The 14,094-nt window shown below is 38.7% G+C and overlaps 1 protein-coding gene across 2 annotated transcripts in view; it reads left to right on the top strand.

Moving 5' to 3' along the window:
- Window positions 1-7,465, top strand: part of NELL1 (neural EGFL like 1) — a 794,543-nt gene extending 787,078 nt beyond the window's left edge. For both annotated transcript variants that reach the window (XM_081798460.1, XM_081798459.1), the window contains 3 exons: window positions 2,589-2,765; window positions 5,250-5,474; window positions 6,968-7,465. In XM_081798460.1, coding sequence (XP_081654586.1) covers window positions 2,589-2,765; window positions 5,250-5,474; window positions 6,968-7,018 — 453 coding nt within the window. In that variant the 3' untranslated portion in view covers window positions 7,019-7,465. The remainder of the gene's footprint in view (window positions 1-2,588; window positions 2,766-5,249; window positions 5,475-6,967) is intronic.
- Window positions 7,466-14,094: the final 6,629 nt, after the last annotated feature.

Below are 14,094 nucleotides of genomic sequence, written 5' to 3'. Positions count from 1 at the left end.
GGGCGCCTGGGTGGCTCAGTTGGTTAAGCGACTGCCTTCAGCTCAGGTCATGATCCCAGGGTCCTGGGATCGAGTCCCGCATCGGGCTCCCTGCTCTGCGGGGAGCCTGCTTCTCCCTCTCCCACTCCCCCTGCTTGTGTTCCCTCTCTCGCTGTGTCTCTCTCTGTCAAATAAATAAATAAAATCTTAAAAAAAAAAATGTAAAGCATTTAAAGATTTCCACTTTTGCTGACAGTAAACTTGTCTCAGCAAGCCCTGTCCTGTTCAACATTGTTATCGATGAAGTAGATGAAGACCCCGAGAGCAGGTCCATCAAGTTTGCAGATAAAGCTGTGAAGAGGACAAACTATGGTGGATGACAGAAACAGCATTTAGAAAACATTGTGACAGGCAGGAGAGATGAAATGGACCTAACAAGGTGCAGTACAGTAAGGATAAACATGAGGTTTTATTTTTGCTACCCCCAGATAACTGAGTGCACAAGATGGGGATAGGGCTTAATGAGGTTTTAATCTTCATTAAGCTCAATATAAATCAACACCATGACATAACCTTAGTAAGTAGGGAAGTAAATATTGAAATCAGGCTGCATTAAAGAAAGTGACCATGAGTCCCAATTCACTGTGTTGGTCAGACTGTTACTGAAGAATTATATTTAGTTCTTTTACTCAGCTACCTCATTTGAGAAATCAAGTGTAAATCATACTCCACAGCATTCTCAAGACCAAATGTGCTAATGCATATAAAAGGCTTAGCACAATGTATGGCTCAAAATAAGTGTTAAAATTATGGTAGATTATTATTATTAATTATTATTATTACGACTACTACTACCACTACTATTGGAAATACTCGAAACTGTTGAGGATAAGGCAACTATAACAGTGAAGAGACTCAAAACTAGTGGGACTGGTCAAAAAATTAGAGATGTTTAATCCAGAGATGAGATGATTCAGTGGAGACATAAATGCTGTCTTCTAAGAACAAAAGAGTTGAAAATGTGACAGAAAGGACCGGGAGTTCTGTGACTAGCAATGGGTGTGGACAAGGATTAATGGATAGAGGCAACAAGAAGTCCAATTTTTGACATTCAGACATGAACAGAGATATATACTTTGAATGCCTTTCGTAGTGGTGGCTTCCTTGAGACAGGAGAGCTTCAAGCACAGGCTTGATGACTTTTGAATATGATTGCTCTAGAGAGGGTTCAGTATAGGTCCAGGGGGCTTGGTTATGTGTCCTTTAAGGTACGACTGGCTCTGAGAGTCTTTGGTTTTGTAAATATTCAGCAAAGCAGTTATAACCATAAATGGTGGCCACAGGTCTTACCTTACATTTTCAGCGTCTTTATTGTCTGAGGTGAGAAATTACTGTGAGCAACACACGTATAATGGGGACAGGCTACAAATGTGCAGTCTTAATGTTTGAGTGCTGTTGAACTTCAAGTCTTTATGAGTGTTCAGGGCCATTACTGCAGAAATTGTACTGGGCCTATTATTTGGGTAACTGCCTCAAGGTGGAAGGTGGCAGCTAATCAGAGCCCTTTGTAATAAGCCACCTAAAGCCTGTCTTGTAGAAGAAAAATTGTTTTGAAACCAGAAGCCCTGACGGAGTTCCTTAGAGATCGCTAACTCCATACTTGATGAATCATTTAGCATCTCTGGGCCTCAGTTAATTCTTCTGTAAAAAGGGTATAGTCAGACATCCTCCCAGAGTTGAGACAGAGATAAAATTCAATAAATGCCTTTGAATGTGTTTCGTGTTATCGTTATGAATTGGGAAAAATACAATAGCATGATTTTCCACTCAAACAAGTTCTTGAGCATAGATGCATTTTTAACTGCTTAGTTTAATGGTAATTTTACTTAGAAATGTGATTTTTTGGGAAACATTTAGGGGAAAAAAAAAGTTTCAAAGAACATATTGACTTTTTTAAACTTAGAAATATCTCCATTTTTTTTTTTTTAAAGATTTTATTTATTTATTTGACAGAGAGAGAGAGATAGCGAGAGCAGGAACACAAGCAGGGGGAATGGGAGAGGGAGAAGCAGGCTTCTTGCCGAGCAGGGAGCCCGATGTGGGACTCGATCCCAGGACCCTGGGATCATGACCTGAGCCGAAGGCAGACGCTTAATGACTGAGCCACCCAGGCGCCCGAAATATCTCCATTTTTACACGGGCTGCTCTGCAGGCAAGGTCAGGGAAAGGGGTGCATCTGTTTTGAACAAAATGAAAGGTGGCCAGGGGAGTACTTTGACTCTAAGAAATCTTTCCTGGGGTGCCTGGGTGGCTCAGTTGGTTGAGCGACTGCCTTCGGCTCGGGTCATGATCCCGGAGTCCTGGGATCGAGTCCCGCATCGGGCTCCCTGCTCAGCAGGGAGTCTGCTTCTCCCTCTGACCCTCCCCCCTCTCATGTGCTTTCTCTCTCATTCTCTCTCTCTCTCTCAAATAAATAAATAAAATCTTTAAAAAAAAAAAAAAGAAATCTTTCCTGTGTGCTCTGTAAAGTGTTTATAAGGCTTGCTTTTCATAGTGCTGCTACCTTGTTTCCCTAATGATGTAACCTCCTTCGCCTCATTTCTAAACAGGACGGAAAGATATTCTGCCGACGGACCGCTTGTGATTGCCGGAATCCAAGTGTTGACCTTTTCTGTTGCCCAGAGTGTGACACCAGGGTCACAAGTCAATGTTTAGATCAAAATGGACACAAGCTCTATCGGAGTGGAGACAATTGGACTCATAGCTGCCAGCAGTGCTGGTGTCTGGTATGTCAGCTTCCCTGACAGGCTGTTATCCCTTTACCCTGGAAAGGTTGCCAACTCAGTTGCCTATGGGCTTGAGTTTCCTGCTATTTGCGATCCTGTTCAGGGAGCGCAATTCTTGTGGCTACTAAGGGGCAAATGCTCTGCCTGAAGACATTCAGATTCTACTATTTAAAGCAATATACAGAGACAGGCAGGTATGGGTGATATAGGTGATGGGGATTAAGGAGGGCACTGTGATGAGCACTGGGTGATGGATGGAAGAGTTGAATCCCTATATTGTACACCTGAAACAAATATAACAGTGTATGTTAATTATACTGGAATTAAAACTTTTAAAAACCCAAAACAAAAAACAATTTGGAAGGCAAAAAGAATGTGTTCATAGGTCAGATTTGGCCCAACTTGGGTTATTTACAACTGCTACTTTTTGGCAAGTCCAGATCAAGAAAAATCCCCCCGTGATTAGAAAGTCTTCAAAGCCTTGACTGGGACCTGTAGTTCTTATAGAGCCCAATCTTTGATTTCTTGGGATCTAACCATTAAAAGTTTCAATATGAAAGATAACAGAACGTAGCAGAAATATCAGGGATTGAGTCAGAGAGACCAAGAGTTCAATCTTACGTCTCCCACGTGTTAGCTCTGTGCTGTTAATCTGGGCAAGTCCTCGCAATGCACCGATCGTTCTTTCCTTCATTGTACACAAGGGAAACTACCTATTTTGTAGTTCTGCTCTGAAGATAAGAGAATTTATGTGCAGCACAAATGCAGTATTTGCCACAAAGAAGATACTTAGTGCACAGTAGTTACTATTGATAACGTTTCCTAGATTGAAAACTCTGTTTTGGATGCTAAACCTTCATAAAGAAAAAAAATGAAGGTAGTTTTGGCTCTTAATATAAAAATACTAATGGTATCATCAGATTTGAGAGTGTTCAGAGAAAAAAACTTAATTGCTGGACCTGGTTCTCTCTGTTTCGAATCACACCACACACAAAGCTTTCTAAAGGATGCAAAGACTGTTGGGAAACATAATCAGAGTGCATATGATGTTCCATCTGCGAGGAAGTCATAACTTCTGGAACCAAGTCACAACCAAGTCAACTTATAATGGAACCTATTAGCTACTATTAACTAAATCCATAGTTTAACACTGGCTGAAATTAGTGATTTAGTCTATGGATACTGTATGAAGACAAGCATTTAGAGAAATTGTACTGTAAATTGCTATCAGATTTTCTAAAGTCTCATGGTGAATGTGCAGATCATCTTAATAGAAAGCATTTTTCTGACTCACTCCTACTACTGAAGAGTATAACTCAGATATATTTAAATCAAAGCCATTTTTTTCAAGCTCCCATCCAAGGGCAAATAAACCCAATACAACTATAAAAATTAGCTTCCATATCAGTCTGGAAAATTGCATTTCTTTTTCAAGAAGCCAGTCATCAGGCACTTAGAAGAATCGGGATTAATTTCAGACATGAAATTTTCAGAGCATTTCAGAAGTGTTTTCACTTCCATCCCCAGCCCCTAAGGTTAATATTTCCTGGGAAAACTGAGGATGTTGAACACATAGCTTAATAATTACTTGAGTATAATGTGGGTCATATTTAATAAATATTTATCAAGACTTTGCATGTGCTAGTCTCTGGATGCTATCATGGTGAGCATGATAGATGTGGTCTGTCACCAAAGGCCATTGTTCTGGTGAAGCTGACCAAATAATTAGACGTGAGTTTGCATAAATTATAATGACTTGTCATGATAACAGAAGAAGAGGCTGCATAGAGAAAGAGTTATAGGCAGCTCAATGGAGCCACAGTTGCCAGATCCTGAAACATACAGAGGCTCCATCTGAACTGTAACACCTTGCTATATGTTAGTGATGTTCCTAGCTACAGGTCACATTCAAAACCATTCTGAAATAGTTCTCTTGATATTGCCCAATCTCAATTTTAAATTTGATACTAGGAACTCAGTTTATGAGGTGGGTGAAATATTACAGTGCTTCAAGTTCCCCTTTGACCTTGAGAGTAATTCATTTCTCTTTAAACACTAGCCAACACCTTATCACCTCTTCACTCATTGCCCATTTGATTAGCATTTTTTGACCCAAACTGTGCTAAGTACCAGCAAGATAAAGAAACAAGGCCAAAGCCTAAAGGCTCAAAACTTAATCTGGAATTGCACTGAGAGTGATGATAAGGATCATAAGTATGACGATAAAAATAATTATGGGACACAGGGATAGGACCTGCCTCTTTTTGGGGCTGCACTAGATAGTCAGCAAAAGCACCCTGGAGGAGGTGATATTTGTGGTAGCTCTTCAAGGAGGAAGCATATTCTACCCATAAAGGTGGAAGTAAAAACATTCAGTAAGGACAATGATGAGAATTACTGCCCACCCCTCCCCCCCCCGGGGACTTTGGTAACAGAATTGTGCATAAGGACATGGATGAGCCATTTTTGGCTTTCTCTCTACAGGAAGGAGAGGTAGACTGCTGGCCACTCCCTTGCCCCAATTTGAGCTGTGAGTACACAGCCATCTTGGAAGGGGAGTGTTGTCCCCGCTGTGTCAGTGACCCCTGCCTGGCTGATAACATCGCCTACGACATCAGAAAAACTTGCCTGGACAGCTATGGCATTTCAAGGCTTAGCGGCTCAGTGTGGACAATGGCTGGATCTCCCTGCACAACCTGCAAATGCAAGGTAATTGGAGGTCCTGAGGACAATCAGGCCTTGAACAGTTGTCAGAGAGTAACTGCAGGAGGTCCATTCCTGATGTTTCTGAATGCACAGATTCTGAGGGCTATGGTAAAAACACAGGCAGGCATTTACTTCTCACAGGAGGTTAATATGTCTGAATGGATCATAGCTGCACTGTGTATAAAGGCAAACTCCAAATGAACATGGAATAAAATAGTCCTCTCTCATGCCTTTGAACTACAGAATTTTGACAATTGACACTAGGACCAATTATGGCTGATTTAAGCTATTTTGACCTGCATATTAAAAAGAAAAGAAAGAAAGGAAAAAAGATCTCTTTTCATCCTGGAACATTTTATAAGCTCTTTCATGAAACTGTCAGTGTTAGAAAAAAGTGTTCTGTGAAGTTGTTTGCTTTGTTTAATTATCACAGTGCCTAATGCGGGAACCTGAAGCTCTTGCTGCAGGATTTAATTAATTGTGATTATTTTCCTGTCTTTTTAGAGGAGTTCCCATGAGGGATCCTCATATGTCTTTGAAATTAAAAACTGACCCCTTCCTCCCTACAATGCTTGGAAGAGCTATGACTACATTCGACTCGGAGCAGGGGTTAGGCAGTGTCAAATCTCCGCCAAAACATCTGTTTAAGATTCCCATGATTAAGCACATTTAAAATATTAGTCTGTTTGGTTCTATCAAATCCTGGCTCAGTTCCAGACATCAGTGGAAGGTTCCCAACTCATCTTTTTATGGCTGTTACAAAGGTAGATGAGAAAGTGCCATCTTAAGATTCAGCCCCAATAGAAAAAGGCCAATATCAAACTCCACATAGCAAAAGAACCATGGTCCTGTGTATATATATACCTTCAGCCCCAGCAAACAAAATGACCAGAGGATGTGGAAACTGTGTTATTTAGTAGTATTTCTTTGAGGTCAGGTTTGAGATTAATTTAGGGGGATTATAAAGGTGTATTTACATTACTGCGTGTCCTTGATTTTTAATGAATTTCCAATAATTTATATATCTAAACATGTACTGTTACCTTCATAGTCACCATGAGAGACTATATTCCTAATATTAAAACCTTTCTGGAACCCATTTTGGAGTTGCCTTCAGGTCCTTGTGGTACTTTGGATTAGCTTTGTTCATAGCAAATGATCTTTGAGGGGTTTATTTTTGAAAGCAGTTTTACCTAGAATAAGTCCAGTGAATTAGTTGTATAAACAACCTGGAAATATAGGGGGAGGAGTCCCAAAGCTCAGACAGAGGTATAAGATCATCCTGCCAGCAAGATCTAGCAGGAGGGACTCTAGAGGGTCTCATATGTCCTTCCTCCCTTACCACTCCTTCCCTAGCATTTTTCTTAACTTTTCAGTAGCATTCATGGAGTTTATGTCAAAACGTAGATATGGTCATTTTGAATATGAAAATGCACACTGCTGATTGATATATAGCCTTTGTCTCAGTTGGCTAACCCTTACGTCTTGATGCACAGAATGGACGTGTCTGCTGCTCTGTGGATTTGGAGTGTCTTCATAATAACTGAAGTATTTAAAATGGACTCATCACTGTGGGAGAAGAATGGATGAAATGAAATGAAATGACCATCCAGCATGGTGAAGAACAGGAGTTGGTGTTTATTTGTTTTTGTTTTTTTGTTTTTTTACCACAGACAGTTACCAAAGTCTCCGTCTGAGGAAGGTGTTCGGGGGTTGCCTTTTGGACCTACCACTTTGTTCATTCTTGCTAACCTAGTGTAGGTGACCTACAGTGCAGTGCTTTTAAGTCTCTGGTTGTTAAAAGAAGTTTCCCGTGTTGTAAATCACGTTTCCCTTGCTAAATCATTTGCGAATACATTTAAATGATCTCATGGTAAACGCTGATGTATTTTTTGATTTATTTTGTGTACAAACATAATAGAGACTCAGCGCTTTTAATTTATTTTTTTCTTGGGTTTTGGATCAAATTCTACAAATAAAGTTGCCTGTTGTGATTTTGTCCCATCCACCGCATACTTAGTTTTGAGATCCCTGTGAAATGTTTTGATGAATATATGTATGTAGATTCTCACTGCATCATACTTACATTTCCAACTGCTGAACACACTTCGATGCTCACTCATGAAGCTTCAACAAGGTGAAAGAAATGACAATATATTAAAGAGGGGAAGACCACAAAGACAATTACATAATGATTTTTAAAAGAACCTTCTCCTCCCTTTTGCAAACAAAATGAAACAAAAGCTTAAGTCACAATTTAGAAGTAGCAATGCTTACCACCTTCCAAAGCATTGAAAGAGAAAGAATCTTTGCATTTGTTTTATATAGTAATTGATAACTTACAAGGGACCTGCATACCTACTAATACAAGTTATCATCCTATTCCTACATTACACAAGAGTAAATGAATGTATTCTAGGAAACCAGTCCGTTCAGATCTAGTTGATTTATAACATGTTGGGATGGTAACTGGGTCTCCTAATGCCTGCCCAATGCTGTTTTCCTCTAGACCACACAACCTCTCAGATGGTAGAGGATACACTTTTAGGAAAAGTTATTTGTATGTTCAGTGGTTATTTTAGAACAGTGAAAGTTTTCATCTGAGCCTCCACCATATTTTTAAGAGTCGGCAGTTATTGAGTGATACAAAATAAATAATATGTAAATAACATTTCATCTGAGCTGAGAATTCAAACTTAAGTTGTAGTTTCACGTAAATCATATCTTAGTGGTTTGTAAAGCCTAAGGCTCTTTAATTCATCATTATTCTGAATCAAGTTGGTTCATGAAGTTTTGTTCACTTTCCCAACATTGAAAAAGATGTTAAGTAAGTCATGCTAAAAATAATATTTTAAATCCCCCAAATTAATAAAATTATTAATTAAAAATTACAAGCTCAGATTACCATTATTCATTGGTATTTGCCAGAGATGATGCTCAATATCATCAAATGTTGTGAAGACAGACTTAACACATGAAATTAATTTCATGTGCTGAATTATGTCAATAGTAGTTTAAATACTATATTTGACAGCTACTGCTAAAGTGTGATAAATTAGAACATATCTCCTCTTTATTTCACCTCCTTAAATGTAATCTTGGAATGGAGAATTTGAAAATGATTCTTCTGAACATCTTTATGACCCAGCATTAAAAAATATCTTTAAATTTTCATTGAAAAAACAAAGACATGTAGAAGACTCATTTGTAACCATATAGATCAGTGTTGGCAAACTATGATCCCTGGGCCATATCTGGCCCTATGCCAACTTTGCTGGAACACAGTGGTGCCCCTTCATTAATATATTCCTTACTGCTGAAGAGGTAAAATGGCAGAACTAGGTAGTTGCAACAGAGACCAGGTGGCTCACAAAACGAAAAACATTACCATCTTGCCCTCTACAGAAAAAGTTCACCAACTTCTTGTATGAAAGATGACTGAACACTGGTATGTATTTTAGAAGTGTTTCCATTTTTTCCAAGGAATTTTCAAACTTTAACCATTTTCTTTGAATTTGTATATGCTCATACTTTATTCCAGAGCCATTAGAATTGATGGCTCATCCTAAAATACTGTTTTTTTTTACAACTACAATCATAAAAATCAGTATTTTCTTCTTTTCGTTTTAGGTCTGGTGGGTAAATGTAATCTGTGCTAACTTGATAATAAAATGTTATTGATACTTAGTAGCACAATTTACAGCACTGCCGGCTCCTATCAATAAGGGGTTTGCTTCCTATAAAATAATTGATGACGTTTTCTTATTAAAAAATTGAGCACTTTATACATAAGATACTCTGCTAAGATCTGCAGAAATAAAGATGAACAACATTGTCTTTAAAGATCACCATTATGTGAGCCTTTAGGAGGTGTTGACAATCTTCAAATCCATTAGGGGTTCCAATTGAATTAACTACCAGAAATAACTTCTTGATCCAAAAATTGAAAAAAATAGTTACTGTTTTAAAAAATATGGTAAATCTCTTGATGGAATTTACTTAAGTACATGCCATGATTTGCAGTGTAAAATGGATGTCCACTTAATGAAGCAAAGCAGTATTTGACAAATCTGTCTCCTTACGGACCATAACCATTGTCTGCACCATCACAAGTGTAAAGAAGCTAACACAGTCTGGTAAGAAACAATGAGGGATACATCAGCAATGATGTAGTTACCCTCCAGCTACCTGTAGTATGAAAACATTGTGATTCAGGAGAGTAGAACATGAGGGGAGATGAAAGTTCTATGTATGAACTAGACATATCTATTAAACACAAATTTTACCTCCTTTCCTTCTAGGTTGCATATGACATATATATGTGCATATGTATTATATATAATGTTTTATATGTAAGTAGAAGATCAATATATAATATATTCATGTGTAACCTATAATGCATATAGGTTAATACATATTCATATGCTATGTGTCTGTACATGTATATACATATATACATACACATGCACATATATTTACATTCACACACATATACGTACACCCACCCCCCCCACACACACATATATACATATGTGTACCCCCAGAACGTCCCCTCTTATGAGCTTCATAGTTCTGTGCTTATATCACTGTTGTGGACTTTTTTAAAAAATTTTTTTATTGTTATGTTAATCACCATACAGTACATCATTAGTTTTTGATGTACTGTTCCATGATTCATTGTTTGCGTATAACACCCAGTGCTCCACGCAGAACGTGCCCTCTTTAATACCCATCACCAGGCTAACCCATCCTCCCACGCCCCTCCCCTCTAGAACCCTCAGTTTGTTTCTCAGATTCCGTTGTCTCTCATCGTTCGTCTCCCCCTCCGATTTCCCCCCCTTCATTCTTCCCCTCATGCTATCTTTTTCTTTTTTTTAACATATAATATATTATTTGTTTCAGAGGTACAGATCTGTGATTCAACGGTCTTGCACAGTTCACAGCACTCACCATAGCACATTGGGGAGGGTACGTGCTGTTGTGGACTTTTAATAGACATCATATGTGGTTACAATAGACTATAGGCTAGGCTATGTACACTCTTCATCTTCTAGCAACCAGCATAGTGCCTTGCTAGAGTACATCTTCAATTAATTTTAAAAATTGAATTCATAATCTTTTAGAGTATTGAAAAATTACCATTGGATAGTGGAAACAGTCCATGCTAGTGGTGTTCAAATGTTCTGAAGCAGTAAGACCTGTTTGAAAATCCAAATGTATTCAGTGCTTCAATATAAAAATTCAATCAAAGCAGTTTCTCTGTTTGGAACAGGGGTTGAGAACCCCCTTCCCATGCATCACACCATAGCTCACAAACTTCAACAGAGCACAGCTTCAAAGTCATTGACCTAACCCCTCATCTTCACTTCTACCAATGAAACCAACCAACACTCAGAGAGGTTAAGTGACTTGCCCAGAGTTCATAATTAGTCACAGACCTAGAACTAGCACCCAATGCACACTGGTTTTTCCTGTGCCATCCTGCTAATGATCCCAAATGTTTTTCCATATTTCAATTTCAGGTGAGCTTCTCTTACTCTTTCTAAATGGATGCCTTTAAGAGACAATCCTGGATGAGCTTCAATATTTGTGATTGTCTCTGTGTTCCATATCCCTCCTGATTGTGATATTGCTTTATGAAATTCTGATACTAAGTACGAGAAATACTCAGATTAAAAGCCTGATAGCATATCTAAACCCATGATAGCGACAAACCATTTACCCAATCACCCAATCTCATGCTCTATAGGAAAATTTTAAAATACAATCACTCCTATTTTTAAGGGTAAAACACACACACACACACACGCACACACACACACACCTCAGAACACAATGAAATCTGGCACCAAAAGGCAGTCTTGCATACAGCCTGTTTTCTGATATCATCATTCATTCACGCATTTATTTTTTCTTTAATTCAGTGACTGTGGCAGTCTGCAAATACAGAAGTGAAGAGACGAAATTGGTCTCTATCTTCATAGCATTTGTGGCCTCATGTAGAAAGGACTGACAATAAACTAGAAAATAGGTAAGTGAGCAATAGGACTACAGACTATATCAGAACCAGGAAGAGGAAAGGGAGGGCAACTGCAGAAGCCCACTTTAGTGAGGTGATCAAGGAAAACTCTCTAAGGGAACCACAGGCAAGCTGAGATCTGGAGAATGAGAAGGAGCCATGCATGCAAAGTGCTGGGGGAATAACTCCAGAAATAGGTGCAAAGGACCGCAAGGTGGAAAGAGGCTTGAGGTGTTGAAGGTCGTGAGTGGAGCCGGAGGCCAGTAAGTGAAGGGGAAAATGAGATGAGGTTGGACAGGTAGGCTGCAGCCAGATGTGACAGGCCACACTCACATGAAGATCTCATTCTGAGATCAATGGGAAATTATCAAAGAATTATTTGTTCACCTTTTTATCCACTCAAATATTTATACAATAAATATTTTTAGCTATCTATATCTAATTACTGTTCAACAAGCATGAAACTCCTGTTGTATACCTAGTTAAAGATATGAAAACATTGTCTTTTCCATTAGAAGTTTACAAGCCAGATGGGGTTATCACAAAGCAATAAAAAAGACACGCATGGCATGTTCAGAAATAAATTCAAGGAACATTTATAAATAATCAGATCTTTGAGTCAGTTTGATGCCTCTACCCTCTTGATTTCTTGGTTCTTGCATATTGGAATCATAATCAGTTCTGTGGATCATTACTGTGATGTCATCATGTTATAGCTTCAAACAGGGGTGATGGACACTGAGGAAGAAGAGAATCTGTTTGATTAACCTGAGAATATAACAACCAGCACTGCAACGATCACAACTGTAGAATGTAGTAGTCAGCTCTCCAAGATGGCACCCACCATGTAATGCCAAGCTTTTGCGGAGAAATGATTTAAGTTACAAGAAGAGTTTCTCTAATTTGCAGAAATTTTTCAATACTTGAAGCTACTAAATTTTTGAAAAATATTATTGAAAAGGGAAATCAATATCTTAGGAAATGAGAAGCCAAATAGATGTATTTAAACACATCGAAATGCAAATTTACCTGGTTATTGGTGTTGGTATGCCAGTCTCACATGATCAAAAATCAGCTTTAAAAGGAACATTAACACATTTGTAGTATTTTAGCACTATTGTTTTAATAAAGAACCAAATGAATTTAAGGGTGGGAAGTGGGATTGCTTCTTTAAATGCAAAATTAAAATATATTCTTTTGATCAAAAACATCAAACACTATGCAACTTGGAAAATGAAGGCATTTTAAAGAAAATAGAACAAAAATCTGGGGTCCTACATTCCATGATGTTTACAAATGGTGAACTATTGCTTTCAATCGTGTTTGTGAACAGAGCTTTAACGATTCTATTGTGGACCAGGGAAGAATTTTTTAGATAATTTCACATATAAAATTGGAAAATGGCATTAAAGGAATGAGTTGCTAAACTAGAAATCAGAGTGACAGGTTGTAAACAGATTTTAAACACCAACTCCAGGGGACAATGTAAAGAAGTACCCAGAGTCAGTTGGAGGGGGTCACAAACACTGCAGTGACCTAAATAGTGCATCTCATAGGTCTCAGTTGATTGCGAGCCAATTGTTGCCAGGTGACAATATGGACCCAATATTCCCAAGCTTTTTAATTTTTCAGAAGAAGCCATAATTTGGATTTTAATATGTGATGTTATGAGTCTTAAATTCTTTTAAGATTTTATTTGAGAGAGAGACAGCACATGAGAGAGAGCCAGCATGAGTGTGGGGGGAAAGGGCAGAGGGAGAGGGAGAGGCAGGCTCGATCCCAGGACCCCAGGACCATGACTTGAGCCAAAGGCAGATGCCCAACAGACTGAGCCACACAGGTGCCCTGAGTATTAAATTCTGAATCCAAGTTTAAAGTGTGAATTCAGGCCATGCAAAACATGTGGTGGACTGATGAGGCTCATGGAATTAATATGTCACAGACCTCTGGTTTAAAGCCACAGGAAACCCTTGAGTTAACTAATGCTCCCTCAAAGTTTACAGGTCAGTGAAACATTTGCTTTTCTCTTCACCCTCACCTCACCCTCCTATTTATCATTCACTTTAATCATGTGGTGTTTATTGGTATCTAAACCCCAGAATTCCTCAGTATGTTCTGTATCTGCTTCTGTGAAGTGTGTATATTGATATTTCTATTGATTAGTTCAATTCTACTGGAACAAGAACACTTCTTTTTTTTTTAATATTTTATTTATTTATTTATTTGAGAGAGAGAGCATGAGAGGGGGGAGGGTCAGAGGGCGAAGCAGGCTCCCCGCTGAGCAGGGAGCCCGATGCAGGACTCGATCCCGGGACTCCAGGATCATGACCTGAGCTGAAGGCAGTCGCCTAACCAACTGAGCCACCCAGGCGCCCCACAAGAACACTTCTTAAATGGGTGGGACATCAGCATCCTACGTTTTAGAAGGCATCATCAGTAATCTTCAATATTTACATTTCTGAAGCAAATGATGTGTTTTAGAAAGTACTCATTGGAAAGGCTTAAATTTGAAATGTATTACTTTTTATCAAAACTGTTCATTTCCCAGGCAACAGATATGGATTAATTCACACAAGTGTACTGATGATGATTAAGTATTGTGGA

The sequence above is a fragment of the Leptonychotes weddellii genome, chromosome 11 (genome assembly GCF_054177405.1).
Source record: "Leptonychotes weddellii isolate Sample4059 chromosome 11, ASM5417740v2, whole genome shotgun sequence".
Taxonomy (NCBI): domain Eukaryota; kingdom Metazoa; phylum Chordata; class Mammalia; order Carnivora; family Phocidae; genus Leptonychotes; species Leptonychotes weddellii.
Note: the sequence above shows the minus strand (reverse complement) of the source record. Positions and strands in the feature narration are given on the sequence as shown.